The 19790-nt window shown below is 38.5% G+C and overlaps 1 protein-coding gene across 5 annotated transcripts in view; it reads right to left on the reverse strand.

The window, feature by feature from the left end:
- CFAP44 (cilia and flagella associated protein 44) overlaps window positions 1-19790 on the reverse strand; it is a 126764-nt gene that overhangs the window by 94783 nt on the left and 12191 nt on the right. For 2 of the 5 annotated variants that reach the window (XM_055568167.1, XM_055568165.1), the window contains exons 1-8: window positions 12189-12447; window positions 11396-11612; window positions 9607-9721; window positions 6427-6591; window positions 3984-4139; window positions 3224-3271; window positions 2519-2618; window positions 1777-1871 (exon numbers count right to left, since the gene is read on the reverse strand). In XM_055568167.1, coding sequence (XP_055424142.1) covers window positions 1777-1871; window positions 2519-2618; window positions 3224-3271; window positions 3984-4139; window positions 6427-6591; window positions 9607-9711 — 669 coding nt within the window. In that variant the 5' untranslated portion in view covers window positions 9712-9721; window positions 11396-11612; window positions 12189-12447. Of the gene's footprint in view, window positions 1-1776; window positions 1872-2518; window positions 2619-3223; window positions 3272-3983; window positions 4140-6426; window positions 6592-9606; window positions 9722-11395; window positions 11613-12188; window positions 12448-13355; window positions 13459-15788; window positions 15952-19790 lie in introns of those variants that run through there. The other 3 variants (XM_055568169.1, XM_055568166.1, XM_055568168.1) reach the window with 3 other exon arrangements.

Raw genomic sequence — 19790 nt, forward strand, 5'->3', positions numbered from 1 at the left:
CCATCTATTTCCCATGAAGTGATGGAACCAGATGCCATGATCTTCGTTTTCTGAATGTTGAGCTTCAAGCCAACTTTTTCACTCTCCACTTTCACTTTCATCAAGAGGCTTTTGAGTTCCTCTTCACTTTCTGCCATAAGGGTGGTGTCATCTGCATATCTGAGGTTATTGATATTTCTCCCGGCAATCTTGATTCCAGCTTGTACTTCTTCCACCCCAGCGTTTCTCGTGATGTACTCTGCATATAAGTTAAATAAGCAGGGTGACAATATACAGCCTTGATGTACTCCTTTTCCTATTTGGAACCAGTCTGTTGTTCCATGTCCAGTTCTAACTGTTGCTTCCTGACCTGCATACAGATTTCTCAAGAGGCAGGTCAGGTGGTCAGGTATTCCCATCTCTTGAAGAATTTTCCACAGTTTATTGTGGTCCACACAGTCAAAGGCTTTGGCATAGTCAATAAAGCAGAAATAGATGTTTTTCTGGAACTCTCTTCCTTTTTCCACAATACTCCATGGTTCCTACTTAATCTAGCCTCATCATTGTTCTGCTTCTATTTCCTGCCCTGAGTTCTCCTTCTGATCTTGATCCCATGATGAAAGTCCCCTCCATTCCAGCCACCTCTACATCTGCTTTGGGCCTGGAACATTTTCTCTTGATTTCAACTCAAAGGATTAAGGATTAACCATTCCCCAAATATTCCCATGATGTTTTATAAAAACATGGCTGCAAATTCATCGACATACCTCCCGTAGAAAGATAGTTGAGCTTCCTCTCTCTGTGAATCTGTGTGGTGCTTATGGCTGTTTCATCCCCTAACTGAGCGTAGTGCATGTGATCATATGTGACTCCTAAGGCCAGGTCATGAAATGACAGCAGCTTCTGCCTTCTTTGTTGGAACATAAGATCTTGGAGCCCTGAGCCACCATGAAGAAGTTTGACTGCCCTGAGGCCACCATGCTGTGATAATGACCTCTCTGTGTGGCATGGGCTTCAGGTAAGCACTCCTATTAGCATCACAGCTTAACCCAGCCTTCAACCCAGGTGCCAGACTTGGGACAAAGAAGCCTTTAGATGACTCCCGGCCCCAGCCATTCAAATCTCCCCAACTGAAGCCAGGATACTGTGAAGAAGAGATAAACCATTCCTGCTGTCACCTGTCTGAATTCCCAAAGCAGAGTATGTAAGCAAAAAAATGATTGCTTTTTTTATGCCACTACATTTGGAGTGGTTTACTACACAGCAACAGATAACTAGAACAAAGCTCTAATTTTTTCCCATTATTTAACATATCACATAAATTTACTTATTTTGTTCATTGTCTGTCCTTCCCACCATCTCCCATGGGGGTGTAACATTCTCCTATCGGGGTAAAGGTTCATGCCAGCAAGTATTTTTGTCTTTTTGTTCACTGCTATATTCCCTGCTGTATTCCCAGAATCTAGAAATAGGCCCAGCACATTGTAGACATTCTAGAAGTACATAGAATGAACCAGAGTCAAACAGAAGATAGATACACAAAGTTCTATCAGGTAATTACTTTTTAACACAAAACTATTTCTAAACTTTAAGTGGCATAAGAATAGACTTTTCATTAAAAACACAATAACAAAGTCATGATATGATTTTTATCATATTCTGAATGGACAAACTAAGTTCGAATTTTTATTCTGCTCTAAAATCCAGATTCAGAAAATACCTATATTTCTAAGAAATAGCACTGATTTATCATATTTACAAATAGATTTTTAGAAAAATTCATTATAATAAGCTTACCAGCCGTGGTACCCAAGCAAGGGCAGTACCTCCTTGCTTGAATTTCATCTGAAGCAAAGGAGTTTTGCCAGCAAAGTCATAGAATCTAATAGAGCCTATAGAAAGACAGTTTTAAAGAAACAAGTTATATATGTAGTATATATATATATATGTAACAGCTCTAATTACCATGGTTCATTTATATCTAAGCAGTATAACAAGAAATGTCATAGAAAAATCAACTGACATAGTCTTTCTTTACATTAGTTAAAAGTTTACATGTATACCCTCAATCGGGTAATTTATAAACATGAATACGTGCTATGCCATTTTATAAAAGGGACTTGAACATCTATGGATGTTGGTATCAGTGGAGTCCTGGAACCAACGCCACCACCACCACAGATAATGAGAGACAACTGTACTAGAGAAAACACTGCTGATTGACTAGTGAGTCAGTTTCCCCTTTCACAGTCCACATAGGTAAGTCAAGAAGAAAGGAAGGACATGGAAAGAGAAGGAAAAGCACTACTGTGGAGAATACCAAGATGAATGGTATTTTCATGAGTAATTTATTGATATATCTTTTATGTCTCACAATAACCAAGGCTGCTATATTCTGGGCCCTTCCCCTCTGCAAAAACTTACCTCATTAGTATCAGGAGGCTTCCCTTTTGGAAAAATTCTCAAATGCCTTAATCAAACACATTTTAAAATGTACTGAAAATAAAACACAAAAGGTCAGATATGAGTTCTTACTTACAGTCCAAGCCGGTAGTGGCCATGAGATAAGTGACAGGAGAGACGGCCAAAGCTTCAATGGCTCCAGAATGGAAGGAGAACAGGCATTCTGGATCTTGGGTCTGATAACAGAGAGATTCTATTAGAGTCCAAAGTCAGGTTAACATAGAATTAAAGCCAAGTTTAAATAAATGCAAATAGAACTCTGTATCATGTATGACTTCATCTGAATAGAAATAAGAAAAGGCATTATAAGATAGCAAGAACGCTGAAGTTCAGAGTTAGGAGAAAGAGAATACTGGCTTTACACTTGATAGCTGTGTGATTTGGTACAAGTTACTTCAAATGCCGGTTTCTATTTCTTCATCAGTAAAATGAGATGATGGCAACTGCCTCCCTACAAAACTGAGCAGTTGAGAGGATTATTTGAGATAATATACGTTAAAATGTCAAATGTTTACGAAAACTATAAAGCACTATAAAATGTTAGCCATTGTCACTGCCACTTTTCCTGTAAATTTTTTAATGAGATAGAATCTTTTTCATATTTTTTATGTAAAATCATAGCAAGAGAAAGACAGAGACAATATAAATTCTTTGGATATGTTGAGCAAGTTTTTGATGGGAAAACAATCAAATATGGAGAAAAATAAGGTATCTTTTAAAGAAGAATAACGACCATTTTACTATGAGAGTTTGAAACAAATGAGAAAAACAGGCAACTTACAATGTTTGAAAAGCTAAGGTCAAGCTTCCATATGGCTCCATTGGAATCCTAAAAAATTAAATGCTCAATAATGTATTGTTCACCATTTTGAAATTTTATCAAATTAAAGGATTTTCTTTTTATGATTTAAAGGACCAACAATACCAATACTTACATATATTTTAAAGTGTGATTGAAATTTAATAATAGCAACCACATAATAAAGCAATCTCATAAACCTTGTAGTCAGTTTAACATAGTAAAAATGCTAATTGGTTTTCTGTGTATAAAATATAGGTCAATTAAATATCAGGCTTCCCTGATAGCTCAGTTGGTAAAGAATCCACCTGCAATGCAGGAGACCCCAGTTCGATTCCTGGCTTGGGAAGATCCACTGGAGAAGGGATAGGCTACCCACTCCAGTATTGTTGGGCTTCGCTTATGGGTCAGCTGGTAAAGAATCCACCTGCAATGCGGAAGACCTGGGTTCAACACCTCGGTTGGGAAGATCCCCTGGAGAAGGGAAAGGCTATCCCCTCCAGTATTCTGGCCTGGAGGATTCCATGGACTGTATAGCCCATGGAGTTGCAAAGAGTTGGACACAACTGAGTGACTTTCACTTCACTTCACTTCTAAATATCAGAATTCAGGGAACTCTTCATTATACTAGCAATAGCAGTCTTGATAGTTCTGTGGATTTAAAGTGACAGTAAACTATAAGACTATGTTAATTTTATGTCCAGGCAACTTTAAAGAGCAAAGAGAAAACGGTGTATCTTACCTGAGCCAACCAAAAGTTATTTCCAACTTCATTCATTTTTATCATAGAGAAGAGTTTGACATTTTTATCTACTTGAAGTTCATTAATGGGCTCAATCTCTAGTAATCCAGTCTCATCTATCACATCAGCAGTGTCTATAGTCTCAAAATCCCATATCTTAAAAAATAAGAAAATACCTTAATGAATTAGCAGTTTCTGAATATGTATTTTCTAAGTCAGAATGGATATATATTTTCTATGCCAGGAAAGACCCCAATTTTTTCAAGTCATTTCTTATTTCATGAAAATTAATGATGAGTAGATATAATTAAAACACCAGACAAAACCTAACCTCTGAGATTTTACTCTGAGAAATAATGAATTATCATAATTTCCTCTTATTTATGGAGATTAGAGAGAAAAAGTCCATTCTGAATAAGAATTCTAGTTTGCCCAAAGTAAACTTTATTTCAAAGTTTCTATTAGGTCTTTCTGCATTTAAAGTGGCTGTAAGGAATAAATGGTTCAGTCATTCACTGAAATGTTATGACAAGCCTTGTATTATATTAGACCTGTGGGACCCTAGAAAGGAGACATAGATCTTCTTGCTGAATGATTCAAAAACAATCTTCATTAAGCAGGGGGAAAAAAAAAAGATGTAGGTAACGTCTTCATGAGATAATGTTTCTCTTCCTTATCATGGATTTAGACTATACTATTCAGGTAATGACTGTTGTTCTTAGGATAGGAGACCAAAAGAACACTGGGGAAGGAGGGAGCACATGCCAAAGCCCAGGCTGGATGGTTCTGCAGACACATCCTGCTACATCATCCTAGACTCAGCAACTCAGACTTGGGAAGGACTGGTGTTGTTCCATTGAGTACCCTCGTGGAGGAGAGTCCCAGATCCTAGGGTCAGACTAACTCTGGTGTTGGAGTGGGTTTTTCCTAAAGGGCGAGAGGTAGAGATTTACAATATAAAAGACTGAAGAGATGAGAGTGGGCTTTGCAAAGGGGAAGCAAGCTTAGAAATTAGTGACGGCCATGAAGGAATCCTCTGTGAAGTACCCAACTTCTCTCGAAGTTTTCCTCTACTTGGTATCTTGATGTATTTGGGGGTGACATATGCTTTGGAAGGATAGTGAATGTATTGTATAACATAATAAAGGACATAAAAGATTCTCAGAGAAATGAGCGTAACAGAACAAAATTAAACTTAACAGGGTTCAAAGGGCCAACAGTAAGAGGACAAACTGTGGAAGACATGGCTCTAATATATTGTCTGAGCCATAAGTAAGCTCAGTAAGTCTCAGAGTAACCAGGTAGTTGGAAAAAAAAAAAAGTGGCCTTACTCCTGATAATACCACTTCCTAAAGAATGTCCCGAGAATACTACCTTAAGAGTATTTTCTTATGAAAGGCCCCAGAAGAAACACATACTGAGGGGACCGCAAAGTAAACCGGAAGACTGCAGTTGGCCAGCAACAGCCGGGTAACTACACATGGGGATGGGAGAAGAGGTGTGACAACAGCCAGAAAGACCAAGATGCAGGAGCAGTGTCCCAGATTAGTCCTGTGGGCAGGACGGTGTCCACGGGTGAGGACAAGCATTCATTAGTATAGGGGGTTCATTAGTATAGGGGGTAACGGAAGGGGAGCATCCATTGGCAAACCCCATCAGCTCACCTGTGTATTCCTAATTGGTAAAATCAGTATAAATAAATAAATAAATGTTTGGCCTTGTTGTCCATAGAAAATGACCCATTTATAATAGGCATTTTGGAAGGACATTGGAGTCCACTGTTAATATTGTGCTAATTCATTTTCCAAAGCTACTATTTCAACAACAGAATCAAAATAACAAAAGGTCCCCTCAGAAAATTTCAGTGGCAAGATATTAATGAATGTTGACTAGAATTTACATAGACAGTTGGATAATAAAGAAGGCTGAGCGCCAAAGCATTGATGCTTTCGAACTGTGGTGCTGGAGAAGACTCTTGAGAGTCCCTTGGATTGCAAGGAGATCAAACCAGTCAGTCCTAAAGAAAATCAACCCTGAATCTTCAGTGGAAGGACTGATGCTGAAGCTATAATACTTTGGCCACCTGATGCGAAGAGCCAACTCATTGGAAAACACCCTGATACTGGAAAAAGATTGAAGGCCAAAGGAGAAGAGGGTGGCGAGGATGAGATGGTTAGACAGCATCACCTTCTCGATGGACATGAGTTTGAGCAAACTCCAGGCAATAGTGGAGGACAGAGGAGCCTGGCATGCTACAGTCCAAGAGGGTGACAAAGAGTCAGACATGAATTAGCAACTATAAATCTACCACAAGAGAAGCATTACTAAAAATGAATTGGCCCTTCAAGTGACCTTTGTGAGAAATAAAAATTTGATAAAACCCATAGGGTCACCTACAAGACTCTGGTGCAGGTGCTACTGTTCAAGTTTAGAGAAAACTTACCCTAACACATCCATCTGACCCAATGGTGATGACTTCACCCTCATCCAGCATTATCTGGTTAATGGGACCCTGGTGACAAGGCTTGCCTGCAGCTCGACTCAGCTCCACTTTAATGTGGCCTCCTTCCCAAAGCAGCATGTTGCCCCATTCTGACCCTGAGAGCACCTGGCAGGTGTGAGGAAAGGAAAGAATGTGCTTGAGATGGAAAAACGTATATATTTGCCTCAAATAGCTAGTGAGAAATGTTTAAAGATTTTTCCTAGTTATGAAAATAAATTTTTCAATTTTTAAAACACGAAAACACAGCAATGAAAATTCACTACCCCAGAAACAACCACTTATCACAATATGTAGTTTTACATAATGATGTCAGGCAGTATGTTGGTGGTTAAATTTTCAAACACATCTGCAGATTTCTTTGTACATCTCTTAAGGACACAACCCAGGAGTGAAACTACTAGGTCAAAATTTAGAGATATGTTTAAAGTTCTTGGTAGATGAGAGTGATAATAATCAAATGTTAGATAAGATGTTTGATAAATTGTGAGGCCATTACTGCAAATTATAGCAGAACAATATCCAATTTCAAACAGGGACAATGATCTGGAACCACCTCATATTAATGCATTTAATCCAGCACATCCCAAACTATGTAGCACCAAACACCAACTCTTAAGATAACTGAACTACTATTACATAGTAAGTAATACTAATTGAATATTGACTCCATGCCAAGCACTGCTTGAGCACTTAACACATGTTATTCTTTAATCCTAAAAACCATATGAACTAGGTACATTTATCGAGGATACCATGTGTAGTAGTACAGGTTGGGCACAGTTTTTCTCATTGGCACAAAGAAACCACAGGGCCAATGGAAGCCCTATTGTTATCCCCCATCTTACAAAGTGAAAAAAAAAAAAAAAAGGAAGCATATTAATTACCTTGCCCCAAATTACCCAGGAGTCAGGGTTCTAAACCAGGCGCTCAACTAACGCTGCCTCAGTAGACATACGCTAGGATAAACAAAGTCAAACAAGTTTCTTTTCTCTAGAACCGCTTGGAAGCTTTAATACAGAAGTGTTCACTGGGAATCACTGTAAGAAAGTTTTAGGAACAAAGGAATTTGACCAGCTAAGTCTTATTATCAGAGAGCTTCTGTGTAAAAGAATACTGCATGAAATGTCCTTTGGGGAACTCTGATCTAATTCTTTCCTGCCTGCTCGAGGACTTGGCAGCCCCATGGCCCTCTCACTGAGAGTCACTTATGACCTTACTCAGTCTTTTTTTTATTTCTCCAGCCTGCCTATTATCTATTCTATCTGTCGAGCCTCAGCCCACTTGTTTTTCTTTAGACTTGCTTTTTTTCTGTCCAGTAACTAAAGCCACCCAAAGTCACTGAAGTCTATCACTCACTCCTTTCTGAAATGTCACTCATGTCTAGCTTTCCTTTTCCATTTGTCCTGAGAAGAGTCCAGACTCTCATCATCTCTTCTTGGATAAAAGCAGTATTTTCCTCTGAGCTCATCTCCATGACTCCATTTTCCTAACTTGCTTGGCATTTTGTGGTCAAGCTTATAAATAACTTTTTCCACTTGTATCTCTGCTCTTCCATTGCTTAATAGTTCTGCCTGACTGTTCAAGTCCTTGTACCTTAGGAGCCCACCATACTTTTCAATCTAATTTCCCACTCCTTCCCAAGATGAGTGCTCCAAATTAATCCGGTAAATATATAATAGTGAAGTCACTCAGTCGTGTCCTACTCTTTTTGACCCCATGGACTGTAGCCCACCAAGCTCCTCGGTCCATGGGACTTTCCAGGCATGAATACTGGAGTGGGTTGCCATTTCCTTCTCCAATATTTACTCTTAACTTTAACTATTTCCTTTTGTGGCTCTCATTTAAAATGACTTCTTTTCTCCCCTACATCTACACAAACTCTACTGAGCCTTTTCAAGATATATCTCAAACCAAGTTTTTAATGATCTTTATCTTAGCCTAATTCTTAGCAGAATTTGAAGCTAGAAGGATTTATCATCATCTTATAGGTTTAGATAAATAACTAATGATTTAGCCAGCATCCAAGGCTTTTTATTTCCTCCCATACATCATTATTTCAAGTTGATAATTTTCCACTAGGCAATGACTAGACCATTTGGTTTCTCAGAGTAGTATTTGTATATTGGCGCTTTCTTATACTTGAGATGATCACAAATACTATATAACCCACGTCTCTTATGTCTCCTGCATTGGCAGGTGGGTTCTTTACCACTAGAACCATCTGGGAAGCCCACAACTCAACCCACTAGAAAGCCAAATACAATATTAATTGAAAATTTATCCTACAGGCAATATGTCTGTAAGTTTTATAAGAAGAAATGACTAAAATAATAGATTAAAATTGCAATGTTGCACTGATATTTTTAAAATGGATAACCAACAACAGCCTACTTTGTTGGAATTCTGTGTAGCACATGGAATTCTGCTCAATGTTATATGGCAGCCTAGATAGAAGGGTAGTTTGGGGGAGAGTGGATACATGTATATGTATGGCTGAGTTCCTTCACTGTTCACCTGAAACTATCACAACATGTTAATCAACTAACTAAAACAAAATTAAAAGCTTTTTTTTTTAAAAAAATTGCAGTGTTGCAGATATCACTATAAAGTGTCTCAATCTTCCTGAGAAATAGTGAGTGAGCGAGTGATAGTCACTCAGTCCTATCTGACACCCTGCAATAATCTGGTAATAAAAACAAAAGCTGTAAGACCCAGTAAACCTTTGACCCAGTAAATCCTTTAACCTTTGACCCAGTAAATCCTCTTGAAGCAACATGGCAAAGAGGCGGGAGAGAAACACTATAGACATTGCAACTCCATGACATAATTAAAATTAAAAGTGACAAGTATGTCACTACATTAATATATGAAAATGCCTGCATACTTTCTATGTACATATAATATTTAGTAAAGACAAAACAATATGTACATTTGGACTAGTTTCACAGAATTAAAACTGATAATCTGAAAAGGCAAAATTAAATGCTCATTATATTTACAATTATAGTATCTGTTATTGACAATATTGGCAATGCTTTTTAGACTGTATAACATGCTTTCATGCATGTACATCACTTCATTTCATTAATTTCATTATTGTAGAATAACAGCTGTACTCACCTTCCCATCCGGGAGCTCCATGTAACCTTCTATATCAGTAGTGGCTGTTTTGCCAAATCGACCCAGTGAACCCTGAAGTTTGAGGCCAGTGAATGTTAGAGCCATTTCCCAGAACCTGCAAACAATGAGAGATTGAATGTACTTAAAAGAAATCTTACTTTAACTTTAATGTCAACCATTTACATATTTAAAAGCCACATATTAGTTCATTTATCTATTCATTCAGTTCATTTGTTTTAAGATCAACTACCTGTCAGGCAAAGCTCTAGGCAACATGAATTCGGCATCAAGCAAAACAGTCCAAAAAGAAAAAATTTCCTGCCTTTGTCAATCTTACATTTCAGAGTTGTGTTGTCCTATGCAATAGCCATACGTTTGACTATTTTTATTTAGATTTAAAGTAGTTAATATTAAATAAAATTTAAAAATTAGTGTTTTATTCAGACCAACCAGTTTCAAGAATTCAGTAGCTGCACGTGGCCAGTGTCTCTAGACTGACCAGCACAGGACACTCCCACCCTGGAAGAAAGTTCTACTACACAGTACCACTTTAGAAGATGTAAATATTTTCCAAAAATTCTAATTTACTTGCTGTGTAACTTTGAGTAATTTTCTTGATCACATTGTATCTTCATTCTCTTATGTGTAAAATGAGAATATTATTTGCACCAACCTTATGAAATTGTTGGAAAAAAACTCTTAGAAGAGTGTCTAGTATATGAAATCAATAAATATTAAGTTACTAATATCTTCTTGTTTATAACCTAAACAAGTGAATAGTCAGAATGAAGAAAATTATGTTGAAAAAAGAATCTGACCTACCAACTGGATGTAAAATAGATAATGGACAGTATTAACAAGTTAATAATATGAAGCCAAGAGCCTCAACAATCAACATCCTTCTCAGAGACTGTGGTAGGTCCTTGATCATATATTTCCATTTCCTCTGCATTTCTTTTTATACCACATCACACATGAAATCCTTTAAAGTCTCTCTTTCTCCAAAGATATAGTACATAGAAAATATACACTTTAGTAAGCAATAAAAAAGTTAAAATTTTTCAACCTATAGTTAGCAGAGAGCTAGCTGAGACTTCTCAAGATTCAAAAACCTGTTCAATTATTCTATATTTTAAAACGACCAGTTTTAAGTTGGAATAAAAAGAATTTAGGATAGATTATTTCTCATAAAGAGACACTGGAAGCAAGTTATGGGCAGCTTGAAAGTAGTGCCAGAAGGTTGTTAAATAAAAGACAAAAAATCATTCCATCCTGAACAAAAAACAGTGTGTGATACAGTGAAAATACCCAGATATCAGAGATCAGGAATAGGCTCTGCTACCATTTAGTATTAAGAGTCAGGTGTCAAGAATATAACTCTCTGTTATAACTCTCATTTCACAAGTGAAGACCGAGTCCAGAGACATCAAAATGACTTGTCCCATCATACAGAATCACTTCAACACACTGAACAGTGGATCTGAAAGCACAGTATGAACTTGGACACAGCACACCAATGTTGGTAAGACATTACACAAACTCTCTCAGGAAGTGAAGCCTATAAGAAGGCAGCAGGCTAAATTCAAAGCCCTTCTTTTATCTATGCTGTTTTCAGTAATAAAATCTCCATAACCAACTAGAAAAGTTGCACTATAGTTAGTTTTCAACATAATGCATTTAAAAAGTATCCTAATGTTAACATCAGCAAAAGCTGTCTCCAGCTGATCAAACCTCTTAGAAAAGATCCTAACAATAAACGACCAGCATCTGTATCACGTGTGCAACCTACTTAATGTGGCCTGATCCCGAGGTAGTGAGCTGCTCGTCATCTTCAGGATTGAAAGTAACCTTAAAAACTTCCTGGGAGAAAGCTTTTGTCCTCAGTAGAGGCTTCTCTTCTTTCCAGTTCCAGATGGTCAGGGTGTGATCAGGGCTGCCACCGACAGAAGCCAGCAGGGTACCATCGAAGTTAAAGTCCACGTACGCATAGGCCAGATCAGTTCCATCTGAAAGGATGAGGAGATGAATGGGAGTCTAATAACAGAGATAACATTTCATTTTCAAAACTGTATTATTTCCAAAATAAAAAGGCAAGAGAGAACACCCATAGTGATGTGCATTGGTGGAAGAATGTCAAGAATCCCCTAAAGAAACAATTTCAAACTATTCATCACCTCTGGCTGGAGAATGTATTACATGATATGGAGGGAAGGAGTAAGGGTGAAGAAGTCTTAACCACATTTTGCCTGAGAAAGACACATTGAGAATATATTCTATTTTATGAAGCAGGTAAGACATGTTAGACAGCATGTCTAACAAAAACATGTTAGACAGCAGAGAGAAGTCAATTTAAAATCTGCCACTGAATTTTTCACAAAATAAAAATGATGACTTTCGGTTTCTGGTTATGCATGTGAGGAGCTAAGAAGTTACCATTCCATCCTAACAACAAGTAAAAAGCTGAAAAGACGAAAAAATCAACAGTTCTTCTTGAATCTTTAAGAGAGGGAAGAAACCGGGGCAAAGCCCTGCCCCTGAGAACCGAGAGACCGACAGAAAAATATAAGAGATACTCAAGTCACCACAGCAGAGACTTCCAAGCAGAAACAGCCAAAACAGCTTGAGGAACCACTGCCCGGCAATAAAACCTGAACTCTGATCGCAGGAGGGTCATTGTGGGCAAGTCTGAGAATTAAAAACTCCAGGGGAACCAGTCACAAGGTGGCCCCAACAATGTTGTGAGATTTATCTCCAGGAGCTTGACTAGATTCCTGAACTAAAAATATCCAGAAAAAATCTCCAGAGGCTTCCAGCAGAGGGAGGGAGAAAGGAGCCATTTTGAAATACCCCAGAGTCCTCTGGTCTTAATAAGGTCTGCCCTCAGGGGAAACTCTTTAACTAATTAACCAGAGCCTGAACAGCTGGGGTTTATCAGCAACCTAACTGCCCTGCAGAAGGAAATATCCAACCCAGCCCACTCTAGCCATCCTCTCCCACCTAAGCTGAGAGAAAATGCTGAGGAATGTTTGTGAAGTTAAGAGTTCAGAGGCATAAGCTCACCAAAAAAATGAGACCTAATCACAGGACTAAAGAATTCTTTCCTTCCCCCACAACCTACCACCAGGTTACCAAATGCCTGTTTACCACAGTTCTTTTTACCCAATACATCGCGTCTCGCTATTCAGAAAAAATGTCAAGGCATATACCAAAAAGCAGAAAAAAAAAGAAAAGAAAAAGACAACTTGAAGAGATAAAGCATTCATCACAACCAGACATGGCATAGATCCTGGAATTACCAGATTGGGAATTTAAAACAACTATAATTAATATGCTAAGAGCTCTAATGGATAAAGTAGCCAACATTAAGAGCAAAAGAGCAATGTCAGCAAAGAGATGAAAATCCTAAGAAAGAACCAAAAAGTGGATCATCCTTAATAACCCGAGTGGGCCTCATCCCATCAGCTGAAAGCATGTAGAAGCAGAACTGGGGTGTCCCCGAGGAAGAAGAAATTCTGCCTGAAGACATAGAATCAATTCCTGCCCAAGAATTTCCATGCTGTGAGTGTGCCGTACAAACTTCAGATCTGCCAGCCCCCAATTATATAAGCCAATTCCTTCAAATAAATCTCTCTTCTCTCTCTGACCAGTTCTGTTTCTCTGGCAGACCCTGACTGCTACAGTAATGTGAGGTCATCTTGAGAATTCTGTTCACCTTAAACATGAGATATTTTAAAGATTCTAAGACTCACCTTGAAGAATTCTATAGGGCCTCATTGAAGGATATTCATAAATGATTATCTTTGGGAAAACTCCTTTTTCTGCTACTGTGAAATAAGTTTTATTGGGGTGAACCTATAAAAAACAAAAGGTCACTCAAGTATTAAAAGGGAGATTTTCATATAAATTGTTATAATATTCAGAACCTGTTACTTTATAATTGGTTTATTAGGATCCACTCCAACAGAAAACTCAAAGCTGGACATCTACTAAGTACTTGACAGTGGATATAATTTAAACTGAGAACTAGAAGAGTAAGCACTTAAGTTTTACTTTCATTAATAGAGTCGTGTTTAACTCTACAATTTTTTAAATTGCCATCTGAAGAGCTCGAACGGTGGGTCTCAATCTTTAGCAGGCATCAGAATCACAAGAAGGGCTTATTAAAGCGCAGACTGCAAGCTTTAGCACTGGAGTGTCTGAGTCAGTAAATTGGGGCTGAGATCTGAGATTGTGTATTTACACTTCTATCAGTTTCCCATGTGATGCTGGTGCTGCTGAATCTGGGGGCTGCTCTTTGAAAACAACTAAGTCAGACTGTTTACCTTGCATATAAATCAACCTAGCTTCTTGAATAGAAAATTCATGTCTCAGAGTAAGCTGTGTCACAATTTTTTAAATTTCACCTAACCAGCAATACATATCTCAGTATTTCAAATGATAGCCATATACATTGGATGGAATCGTATGTTCATTCCTGTTATTTCTGTTCACTGACACAAATAGTTTATCCAGGGAATATTTACTGTATTTCCTTTGCATCTGACTTAGAGATATTGTATCTTTCACTCTTTCAGTAACTTTACATCCATTTCTGCACAGCAGGCTCTGCACTAGTTCTGTCTGGTCTGCTCACAACCAGTAGGAAGCGATGTTCAGATCACGATCCCTCTAGAACCCCTCTTGAGCATCTCATAGGGAACTGCTGCTTGTATGAGCCCCACACCCTGTCCATTTCTCCTCCTTTCTCTTTCCCTGTGAGGTCTCTCACAGATTAATCTCAACAGATGCCCTTCTCCTGACACCAGTGACGCTGAGAGGACCACTCAGGCTGCCTGTTACTGGTGAGAACAGATCTGGGATGCCTATTTTAAGGAGCACAGAGTAGAGAAACAACCAAGGGAAAAGCCATTGCTATTCAGAGGTCAGGTAAGATAGACAGAAAGGTATTCTTCTGATGTGGCCACTAATAGAGTCACTGGCCACCTTAGTGAGGTGATAGGAAGAAGACAGAAGTTCAGCTTTGAGGGAAAGATCAAAAATCAGGGGGTAGGGCTTCTCTGGTGGTTCAGTGGTAAAGAATCTGCCTGCCCACGCAGAAGAAACGAGTTCAACCCCTGATGCGGGAAGATCCCACTTGCCACAGAGCAACTAAACCCACGTGTCACAACTCTTGAGCCTGTGCTCTAGAGCCAGGGAGCCACAACTACCGAAGCCCAGGTGCCCTAGAACCTGTGCTCTGCAGCAAGAGAAGCCACCACAATGAGAAGCCCACTCAACACACTAGAGAGTCGCCCCTGCTCTCTGCAACTACAGAAAAGCCCATGCAGCAATGAAGACTCGGCACAGCCAAAAATACATTTTTTAAATTATATATTTTAAAAAGTCAGTAGGTAAAGAGAATGCATGGTTAAAAGGGGGCTTTTTTTTTTTTTAAATCAGGGCTTGAGGCTTTCAGGATCTTAATTCCCCAACGAGGGTAACCAGTGGACCCCAGTGGACCCCAGTTAAGTCCCAGAGAGGGGCCTTTTAAAATGAGAACAAGTTGATTTAATAGTATGCTTTCTAATACAGTTATGTAAAGTTTAAAAATAAAATAAAATTTAAAAAAAAAAAAAAATTAAAAAAAAAAAAAAAAAAATAGTATGCTTTCATGCTGAAGATGCCCAAGGAAGTAAAGGGTGAAGATACAAGACAGAAAATGACTAATGGAGACAGACACCTGGGAGGAAAGAAGAGACAGACTTGAAATCACACATCTTTTTGTCGACTACTTGAAATTACTGAACAGACAATTATACTTCATCTCCTAATGTTCAACTCTATACTTGCATTTTATCTGGCATTTAGCTCTAATTATTACATGAATTAACATTCATGTTATTCATCTTGGTATTTTTGCAGAATGGCAAAATAGCATTTAATGTTAAAAACCTGCATGACTCTAGGAAAGTCACTCAACCTCTATTAGCCGCATTTCCTTATCTGCAAAATGAGATGACAATATTATTAATATCAACATAAATGGTGTGATATTGCATGGAGCTAATGTCAGAGAACCTAGTGGCTGTAATCACGAATTGAAAATGCCTTAGAATAAAGATTGCTGTGCACCTCATGCAATCCCATAAGACTCCAAACGAACACACAATTGGATTTTTTTTCCTAAATTACCAAAGGCATACCCCAATGACACCAATTCCTATTCCACTGCTACTTCGCAAGTAGGTCTGTTCTTTGGTTTTCAAATTCAGAAAAATCAACTGGTTGCCAGCTATGTACATCACGGTATTGCTTTCCAGAAGTTGTAGGTTGGCCCGCTTTCTGCAGTCATAGCCAAAGGAATGTCTGTGGGTAAGTTGCTAAGGAAAAGAAGTGAAACAAAGTAACCATGGAGGGGTGGGGGGTGGGTAAGCAAGGAAATGAATATATTTTTTAAACCCATACCCTTAGCAGCTAAATTTTATGCGAAACAGTTTTTTAATGTATTACTAATGTAACCTTATTTTTTAATTACGTGAAAATTCTCATACTCTAAGTTAATTTAATTTTCCTAGGAAAACCCTGAAAGAGCATTAATTTTATTTAATTTTGTTTTCAATAAAAAATAAAGTTGAACTTTCAATTTGAGTACTATAGGTTTCCCTCGTAGCTCAGTCAGTAAAGAATCTGCCTGCAATGCAGGAGTCCCAGGTTCAATTCCTGGATCAGGAAGATCCCCTAGAGAAGGAAATGGCAACCCACTCCAGTACTCTTGCCTAGAGAATCCTATGGACAGGGGAGCCTGGCGGCTACAGTCCACGGTGTCACAACAGTCGGACACGACTTACTGACTAAACCACCACCAAGGACAAAGGTGCTCCCTAAATAATTTCATTTTCCTCTCTCCTGCTAACATTTCCTTTCTGTATCACTAACCAGTATACGCAGGTATATAGATGAATGTGTGTGCATGTATGTTATAGAGTATAACTTCATTAATTCAAAATAGGTTTAAAAAATTGAGCTGTAAACTATTTTCAAATGTACATTGTTATTATACTCAAGCTCAAATTAATATAATCCAAAATATGACTATAATAATAAAATGAAATCAATCTATTAAAAAATTATTGTTTGCAAAGAAATTTATTACATAGTGTAACTTAAATAGATAGATTCTTATTTTCCAAGAATTCATTGCTGACCACAAAAGCTGAAGGTTCACAGGACAAGTATCTATTTTTTGAGCCCGTGGTTTTCTTTTTAATCCGATTTTAGAGGATTCCTCATATTTTTTAGTAAATACTTTCAAAAAAAATTATACAGAGATTTTAACAAGAGGATCGGTAGGATGTTAAAAAATGATCAAATTTTAACTAGTGCAATTTGAATTATGAAGTATAAATTATAACTAACAACAAGTAACTATAGCTATCTCATTGACTAATAGTTAAATTGAAAAAGAGAGAGAAAACATTTCAGGGGCATTTGTACAATAAAAAGGAATTTTATAAATTTAAGGACACAAATGCCTAAAATGGAATCTTATGTAGAAATGCAAATGAATATGTGATCTAAGATCTAGATGAAACTATTCTTGCCTTATGGAGAATACCTAGGGCTGCCTCACAAATAAAGACTAGAATCTAACAGAGCCTGGTTTTTGTTATTGTTCAGTCACTCAGTCGTGTCCAACTCTTTTTGACCCCACGGACTGCAGCATGCCAGGCTTGCCAGTCCTTCACCATCTCCCAGAGTTTGCCCAAACTCATGTCCATTGAGTCAGTGATGCCATCCAATCATCTCATCCTCTGTTATCCCCTTCTCCTCCTGCCTTCAATCTTTCCCAGCATCAGGGTCTTTTCCAATGAGTCACTTCTTCACATAAGGTGGCCAAAGTATTGGAGCTTCAACTTCAGCATCAGTCCTTCTAATGAATATTCAGGACTGATTTCCTTCAGGATTGACTAGTTTCATCTTCTTGCAGCCCAAGGAACTCTCAAGAGCCTTCTCCAGCACCACAGTTCAAAAGCATCAGTTCTTCAGTGCTCAGCTTTCTTTACAGTCCAACTCTCACATCCATACATGACTACTGGAAAAACCATAGCTCTGACTATATTGGCTTTTGTTGGAAAAGCGACGTTTCTGCTTTTTAATACGCTATCTAGGTTTGTCATAGCTTTTATTCCATGGAGTGTCTTTTAATTTCACAGCTGCAGTCACCTTCTGCGGTGATTTTGGAGCCCAAGAAAATAAAGTCTGTCACTGTATCCAGTTTTTCCCCATCTATTTGCCATGAAGTGATGGGACTGGATGCCATGATTTAGTTTTCTGAATGTTGAGCTTTAAGCTAGCTTTTTCACTGTTCTCTTTTCACCCTCATCAAGAGGTTCTTTAGTTCCTCTTCTCTTTTTGCCATTAGAATGGTATCATCTGTATATCTGTGATTGTTGACATTTCTCCCAGCAATCTTGATTCCAGCTTGTGCTTCATCCAGCCCAGCATTTCACGTGATGTACTCTGCACATGGGCTTCCCTTGTGGCTCAGCTGGTAAAGAATCCACCTGCAGTGTGGGAGACCTGGGTTCGATCCCTGGGTTGGGAAGATCCCCTAGAGTAGGGAAAGGCTACCCATTCCAGTATTCTGACCTGGAGAATTCCATGGACTGTATAGACACTCAGACATGACTGAGTGACTTTCACTTTCACTCTGCATATAGGGCTTTCCAGGTGGTGCTAGTGGTAAAGAACCCGCCTGCAAATGCAGAAGACACAAGAGATACTGCTTCTATCCCTCGGTCAGAAAGATCCCCTGGAGGAGGACACAGCAATCCACTCCAGTATTCTTGCCTGGAGAATCCAATGGACAGAGGAGCCTGGCGGGCTACAGTTCATAGGGTCACAAAGAGTCAGACATGACTGAAGCAACTTAGCACGCTTGCACTCATTCTGCATATAAGTTAAATAAGCAGGGCGACAATATACAGCCTTGACAGAGCCTGGTATGGGGCAGGAAGTTCTGCCTACCCTCCTTGTCCCTCTCCTTAATCACTGCTCTCACCTTTCCTTCTTCTTCCTCTCTTTTCCCTTTTCCCAGATACCAGTGTAACACTCTAGAGGGCTAGAGGTACATCTGTAACTATAAAGGGAGAAATGAGGTACAATCACGTCACTAATTTGGATGTTAGTAGAGAATCAGAAACATGCTCATTAATCTAATATTATCATCTCTGATTTCAAGGGGGAAACTTTGCCTTGCAGCTGCATGGATTGAGAGCCCTTTCAAATGCAGAGTGGGTAAGACTGTATCTTCCCAGACACTCTTTCTAAATCAATCACAACCTGCTTGAGGGCAGAGATTGCTTCTCATTTATGTTTCCTGGAATGCCCCCAGAGTCTTGAACCTATTAGGCTAAATGAATAAATGAATGAATGCATAACTAGAATCTGAACTCCCCCTTTTAAACCCAGAAGACAAGGCAGTCCATAAGCAGAGCTCTGAAAATGTAAAAATGTGTTCTGATACATCTCCAACTCCCTTGTGTTTTACTTCGTCCTTTCTTCCGGCATCTTTTCCTAACTTCTTACCAAAGGCCTAAGGACTTCACTGTCTGTCCATAGCCACCTAGGACCTCCACTTTAAAATGGTGTTTAAACACTATCTTAAGTTCTGTTTAGTGTCTTTTACAAATTATGCTGTGGTTTAGGTGATATTTTATAAATTACACATTTATTTTTTGATTTTGAATTCACAAATGTTAAATCTGATATACATAAAGAATTTTAAAAGTACCTGGGGAACACATGACAGCTGAGTTCTTGGAGCTTCTCACAAGAAACAGAGATTATTTGTTCCATCTCCAGAGAGTAGGACAAAGTCTAATGCAGGACATCCATAAAGGCAGATTTTGATTCAAGATCCGGAAGAGCTCTCTAATAATGGAAGCTATTCAAAAATGGGATCAGCTGCTTTGTGACTGCCCTGGTTTTGAAAGTGATCAAGACAAGCCCAAAGCTTATACATTCACTCATCCAGCATGAGTAGAAAGGATTCATGCCCTGAGTCAAAAGTCAAGATCTCTCTGGCTCCCTGATTTATAAACTCGGCGTCTCTCTCTAAAACAGAGATCCTGGTATTCTGAAGCAGCAAGTCTCTAGTGTTGACAGCCAGGAAAAGGCAGCACAATGAAAATTACCTGAGAAGT

Source organism: Bubalus kerabau, chromosome 2 (assembly GCF_029407905.1).
Source record: "Bubalus kerabau isolate K-KA32 ecotype Philippines breed swamp buffalo chromosome 2, PCC_UOA_SB_1v2, whole genome shotgun sequence".
NCBI lineage: Eukaryota > Metazoa > Chordata > Mammalia > Artiodactyla > Bovidae > Bubalus > Bubalus kerabau.